Source organism: Octopus bimaculoides, chromosome 11, assembly GCF_001194135.2.
Source record: "Octopus bimaculoides isolate UCB-OBI-ISO-001 chromosome 11, ASM119413v2, whole genome shotgun sequence".
In the NCBI taxonomy this organism is placed as follows: Eukaryota; Metazoa; Mollusca; class Cephalopoda; order Octopoda; family Octopodidae; genus Octopus; species Octopus bimaculoides.
In genome coordinates, this window is record NC_068991.1 from 72,449,745 (window position 1) to 72,457,298 (window position 7,554).

Sequence of the window (7,554 nt, forward strand, 5' to 3'; positions counted from 1 at the left end):
ATATATATATATATATAATTAGCCATCTGTATTATATATATAGATATATATACTATGCACTTCTTATTATCAGGTAATTCAATGGTGTGTACTTGGTGTGTATTCATTGTGGCACCCATTAGAGAAAGTGAAGAAAGTGTTTTCTCAGACTTAAAAACATTTTTTACACTTTATTGATTTTTGTATTTTAGCGTATCTGGTCGCCTAGGTAAAAATTATACGTGCCACACGTCTGTCTGTCTCTCATAAAAAAAAAAAATGTAATTTGAAGTTGAAAAAAAAGGGAAAATAGATGAAAGTACTGATGCTAGGTAAATGTGTATGGAGAAAGAGTGAGTGGAGGGAGGAGGATGGAAGTAAAATTTTTGATTGAATTTTGTTTGAATAGATGCATTTTTCAATGTAATTATTTAGCGCTGAGATAACTTTTCTTTAATCAGATTGGTTGTGGATAAAAATGCATGGTATAGAAAAGTAAAGGTAAATTTGCATTGTTATTGGAGAATAAATTCGTTTGAAGCTCATATATTTATTTATTAGATATTAACAATATATTATCTTTTGCTTCTTCTGATAGACTTGCACAATTTACCAAGAAAACATCAAACTACAATCTGAAATGATTTAAACATGGCAATCTTTTCTGAATAATATACGCAGTTTTCTTTCATGTTTTTCGGATATAAATGGTTAAAGAGAAATTAAGACATTTCTTTGCTTTTTCTTTTTTTTTTTTGTTTTGAAGATTATTGGTTTACCGAATTTGCTGGCATATAAGACAGTCTTTTTTTTTGTTTTTTGTTTTTAAACGTATCAAAAAATTTTCTTGTATCTAATGCAGTCTTATTATAGATAGAAAGCTGAGTGTCCTAGGCTAGGGAGCTGATAGGCACAATAATTGTTACTAACAATAAGATATTGAAAACAAGCCAAAATATCACAGTCTGTTAACACAAACTTATGAAAGATTACTTGTGGTATGTTGGCAGTTATGTGGAGAGGTCACATTTATCTCATTATTCTTTGTTCCTCACCACACATAACTCACACTTGATATGTGTCTTACATTATTTAATGACTGCGTTACATTTAAGAAACATCTTCCTAATTATCTAAATGAAAAATTCTCTTAGAAAGCTGAAAGGTATATCAACACACTTCCATCCACCTGTCAGCTATTTGCAGTGAATGGATGAAAACGAAACCATGTTGTTGGGTATGCCGCCTTCATGGATGATTGTGGTAACACAAAACAGCACAACCCAAAATAAGAGTTTTATATTCGTGTATGGCATTTCCCTTGACCAAAATGTAAACAACTATACGGTTGATTTGAAAAAAAAAAGTTGAAATGCAGTTCACCTTCTGTGTCCTAGTTTATTTATTGATAAATTCATCTTTGCATACTTCATTCCCGTATACTGTCAGAGTATCATATCTACATGCACGGGCCTGGCTTTCTTATTAGTTATGGTGATGAGGGTCGAGTTGATGTGATCAATGGAACAACCTGCTTGTGAAATTAACATGCAAGTGGCTGAGTACACCACAGACATGTGTACCCTTAACGTAGTTCTCAGGGAGATTCAACATGACACAGATTGTGACAAGGCTGGCCCTTTGAATTTCAGGTACAACTCATTTTTGCCATGGAGCAATGAGAAATAAAGTGTTTTGCTCAAGGGCAGAACACGCTGCCAGGAATTGAACTCATGACCTTGCGATCATAAACCAAATACCCTAACCACTGAGCTACACACTTTCACACATGCACAGAATCACACACCTTCCCCTACAAACGATGAAACATTAAATTTAAAAAAATTTTTTTTCCCCCCACAAAAATACACTTGTAAAATAGGGGTGCGTCTTATACATGAGTGCATCATATACACTGGTAAATGTGACTTTTGTAAAACTTCATGCAGAAACCCCTAACACCCATCACCAAAATTCTTAAAGGAGACACATTTTCTTTTAAAGCTGTTTGTTTTCTGTGTTGAACATATATTTCATACCTTGGAACAGGTAAATTATCCTTAGTTGTTGCCACAATGTTTCCAGTTGTTATATCCATGTGATAACTAAACGTTTAATTTTCTTATGATTCTTTTAAATTTGCCGCTGCTCACAGGTCTCCTCACTATGCTTGTCCAGAGGTCATTCGGGTAAGACCGCTGTTAAACATTTCTGTGTTGTCAATATATATTTAACTGCTTTTCAAATAAAAATAATATCTTGGTGTAACCTTCCTGCATGATCAATGTGGTAATCTTCATTTATTTATTTTTATTTTTTGTCATGCTAGTTATATCAATCTCACGGCTGCTTTTTCTCTTCTTTATTCTTTAATTGATGTCTGCTCACTTTCAGAAATTTTAATTAATACAAGATATATATAATTACCGTATTTGATGGCCTATAAGACACACAAGTGCATAGGATGCATTCTAGCTTAGGCTGTACTTTTGTAAAATAATGTTTTAATTCCTCCACTTACTTATATAACTTTATGTTATTACCAGTAATTATAAGCAATTTATTGCATCCACATTCGATATAAACAAACCATAGGTAATTATTCACCAATAGATGGCAGCACATGTTTTGTAACCATACATACCATTTTGAGTGAGTTTTGAACCTACATTGAATGAATTGGATGCAGGGGGATTTTTAAAGCCATTTTTGGGTAAAAAAGGTGTATCTTTTAGGCCATCAAATTCAATATATATTATGGTATATATATATATATATATATATATATATATGCATACACACACACATACATGTTCATATCATTATATAGATATATATGTGTGTGTGTGTGTGTGTGTATATATTATTTATTATATATATGTTAATTATATAAAGAAAATGAAAAAATTTATCTAAGACCATCAATAAATGCTAATGAATTGTTTCTACTTTATTTAGATTTTGCTTCCTATTTTTGTCTTTACTGAAGAAAACAAACAAGCTTAAATTTCTCAGCCAAGGGAATAAATTTGTGAAGGGTTTTTAATAACATTTTATTTAGTAAAGTTTTATATAAAAATCTTGACATGATGATCTAAAAACGAAAATGCCCCATAATCACTGATAAAATTGTCAAACATGATGGAAGCATTCAATTTCATGTAGCATATCAAGGGTGAGTTGTCCTTGTGATTGAAGAAAATGTGTATGGGCACATGGATATGTTGTTTCTACATAATACCCTCGTGTCTGTGCAGATGTGTGTGGATATGCGTATATGTTTGTGCTTGTTCTGTTTTGCTATGTGTAACTATAAAATCTGTGAGTATGTGCATACCTTCTCATATACACAGACGCATGCAGTTACACACACACACACACACAGAGACACACACACACACACATACACACACACACACACACACACACACACACACACACACAGGCACACACACACACTTCTATAATTGCTGCATTCATAACTAAAACAACGATAACAGCATAGAAATTATGTTTTATAAAGATGACCACATTAATGACCATTGAAAACTATTAAACAAGTCAAGTTGTTTTGAGGACCATCCTTGTTGAGGAGATTACTAGATGAGGTTGTCTCCATAGCAACTGGCATTTAGAGTTTTTTTTTGTTTTTTTTTTTATATTGGAGAGAACCTAGTTTTTGGGTCTGTGTGTGTTTGTGCAAGTGCGTGCATGGACATGTGTGTGTGTGTGTGTGTGTGTGTGTGTGTGTGTGTGCGCGCGATAATGACCTCTACCTCAGAAGTATAAATTAGCAACCAGAGGGACCTTCTAACTAAAATGGAATGATGTTAGAGGCTGTTTCTATTTGGATCGACCATTTCTATTCCAAATGTCTGGACTTGAAAATGACCATGCTGATGAGTCTGACTCATGCAAGCATGGAAAAGTGGACATTAAAACGATGGTGGCAGCAGTGGTGGTGGTGGTGGTGGTGGTGGCAGTGCTGCTGCTGATGGTGGTGGTGGTGGTGGTGGTGATGATGATGATGATGATGATGTCACTTAAAGTGTCATCCCATAAACATATCCAACTAGACAGAAAAAGAAGTACTTGTTGGTGAGATTAGAGTTGCAAAAGCTATACACTTTATATTGTTCAAAGCACTTAGCTTAGTGGTTAGAGTGCTTGGGCTCACAATCAGAAAGTCAGGGGTTCAATTCCTGAACTCAGCAATGCATTTCACATTGCTTCAACCTGCTCACCTGTAAACATGTTTCAGCTGGGTGCCACTGTGTCTCTCTGTCTTAATGCTTATGCATTTTTTTCTATGTCTGTTGTCATATATATATATATATCTATATCTATAAAGACCCCTTTCAGTCATGAATGACCATGGGATTGCACCTAGAAGGTTCTCTTCTGAAGACCAGCAGTCTTCCATGCAGACCAGCCTCTCCTCTCCACACCACTGATGTTATCCAAGTAAAAGGCAAAGACTGATAAAACTTGGCACCAGTGATGCTGCAACTCGTTTCCACAGATGAGTGAACTGGAGCCATGTAAAATAAAGTGTCTTGCTTAAGAACACAACACACAGGCCGGTCTGGGAATCAAACTCACTACCTCATGACTGTGAACCGGATGCTCTAACCACTTAGCCATGTGCCTTCATATATGTATATATATGTATATATATGTATATATATGCATTTGTTTATGATGTATTCATGTGCATGTATGGATGTAAATGTGTGTGTATGTGTTTACCCATTGTTTCCAATTTTCCTTAAAAACATGTCTGGTCATAGGGAGTTATTACCTTGCTATGGAAACAAGGGATGGCAACAGGATGGTCATCCTGCTGTTGAAAATCTGCATCAACAGATTCTGTCTGACCACTGCAAGCATGGAAGAGTGTATGTTAAAATGCTGATGATGATGATTAAATATGTGTGTGTGTGTGTGTGTAGTTCTATATTTATATGAAAGGATGAAAGACAAAGTTGCCGAGGTCGACTGCCTTTCATCCTTTCAGGGTCGATTAAATAAGTACCAGTTATGCACTGGGGTCGATGTAATTGACTTAATCCCTTTGTCTGTCCTTGTTTGTCCCCTCTGTGTTTAGCCCCTTGTGGGCAATAAAGAAATAAATATATTTATTTATACATAGTAATATTTTAGGGTTCTTACATTTGTATATTTTAATTATATAAACATTATGTCATTACCATTTCATCATCATCATCATCATCGTTTAATGTCCATTTTCCATGCTGGCATGGGTTGGACGGTTCGACTGGGGTCTGGGAAGCCAGGAGGCTGCACCAGGCTCCAGTCTGATCTGGCAGTGTTTCTCCAGCTGGATGCCATTCCTACACCAACCACTCCGAGAGTGTAGTGGATGCTTTTTACATGCCACTAGCACAGGGGCCAGAGGAGGCTGGCAACAACCATGATCGGTTGGTGTTTTTTACGTGCCACCTGCACGGGGATCACAACTGCAATTTCCTTTTGATTTTGATGTTGATGTATTTGACTCAATATGTCTCCTCAAGCACAGCATGTCGCCCTATGATCCAAGGTACTTTTGAGTGGGCTGGGGCTGGTTATGCGACACTGGTGTAGGTTACAGCTGTGAACTCACTTTATTTACCGGGTCTTTGCAGTCACAGCATAAAATTCTATATCTATCTTTTCTTTCATTTTGTATATCTTTGATCTTAATGAGACTTTGGTTTTGAATACTCCTCTGACCCATACATACATTCACATTGATCTGTTTGCCTTATGTATATATTTTACTGATTCCTTTTTATACATCTAATATTTTCTTTCCCCTCTTTGTTGCATCATTCTGTTTCACCAACTAGCCCCCCCACCAAAAAAAAAACTTTTCCTTATAATTATCTTAACTTTTCTATCCATAATATAAAGCTAATACAGTATCTAACAGTAATTACTTATTCAAGCATTAGACATACCTGACTGTTAGGCATAATTTTACACTTTACCCATACTAATTTCATAAACACTCAACCCTCTCTGCAGTGCTCCAGCAAGGCCACAACCTCTGGCTAGAACCAATAATAGAATAATCGAAAGCAACTGTATTATGAAATTTCACACCTTATTGATTAATATTATTAACGAGTAAAACAGTGTGCTGGGAGAATTGTAAGAGCATTGGGTAAAACTGCTTCGTGGTATTTCCTCTGACTCTTTATGTTCTGAGTTCAAATCACACCAAGGTCAACTATTGCATTTGATCCTTTCAAGGCCGATAAAATAAAGTACCAGTCAAACACTGGTGTTGATATGATTGATTTGTCCCCCCCCCCCACCAAATCGCTGCCCTTGTGCCAAAATTAGAAAGAATCATTGGCTACAGACATACAGTTGTGAACTGGCAAAGTTGTTAGTGTGTTCGACAATAATGCTTAGTGGTATTTCTTCTGACTCTTTATGCTCTGAGTTCAAATCTTGCCAAAGCTCACTTTGCTTTGCGTCCTTTCTGTGTCAATGAAATAAAGTACCAGTTGAGTACTGGAATTGATGGTATCCGCAAACGCTCACCTGGCCTTGTGCCAAAATTAGAAACCATTATTGGCTATGAACATTAGCAACCATTTGTGAATTTATTTTCTTGGCACTGAGTGTCTCAGTTATCGGAACTTTATAATTCACAAGAAATAAATGAAGAGATATATCTTTTATTCCTTTACTTGTTTCAGTCATTTGACTTTGGCCATGCTGGAGCACTGCCATGAAGTGTTTTAGTTGAATAAATTGATCCCTGGATTTAAAAAAAAAAAAAATCCTGGTACTTATTCTATTGGTCTCTTTTTCTGGACTGTTAAGTTACAGGGACGTAAACACACCAACACTGGTTCTCAAGCAGTAGTGGGAGGACAAAGATATAACGACACACACACACACATACAACAGGCTTCTTTCAGTTTCCATCTACCAAATCTACTCACAAGGCTTTGGTCGGCCTGGGGCTGTAGTAGAAGACACTTGCCCAAGGTGCCACACAGTGGTACTGAACCTGAAACCATGTGGTTGGGAAACAAGCTTCTTACCACACAGCCATGCCTGTGTTTATAAATAGATAAAAATCACAGAAGCGTGATTTTTTTTTAATAACTTTTTGCAATTACTCGTCATAACTGTTAAGAATTTCTCTCTCTCTTTCTCTCTCCCTCTCACATCGATGTACTCATAGATAGAGTTAGTGTATACTTCCTGGTTGATACATTTCAATTTGATCAGCTTGTAGATTTTATAGTTTTATTTTCATAGTTTTTTTCCCAATTTATGCACGTATTCATTTCCGTGTCATAAATATTTGCATTTTTTACCAAATTTTTACCACATAGTATTCTTTATCTTCACCTTCAAATCTTCTTTACTGATATATATGTGCATGTGTGCGTGTATGCGTGCACTCATGTTTATATATATATATCTATCTATATATATATCTATATCTATCTATCTATCTATCTATCTATCTATTTATCTATCTATCTATCTATCTATCTATCTATCTATCTATCTATCTATATATATATATATATATATATATATATA

The 7,554-nt window shown here is 35.5% G+C and overlaps 1 protein-coding gene across 10 annotated transcripts in view; it reads left to right on the forward strand.

The window, feature by feature from the left end:
- The window catches only part of LOC106875082 (serine/threonine-protein kinase BRSK2), a 305,025-nt gene that overhangs the window by 169,203 nt on the left and 128,268 nt on the right, over positions 1-7,554 (forward strand). For all 10 annotated transcript variants that reach the window (XM_052971926.1, XM_052971931.1, XM_052971927.1 and 7 more), the window contains exon 6: positions 2,135-2,168. In XM_052971926.1, the coding sequence (XP_052827886.1) occupies positions 2,135-2,168 (34 nt within the window). The remainder of the gene's footprint in view (positions 1-2,134; positions 2,169-7,554) is intronic.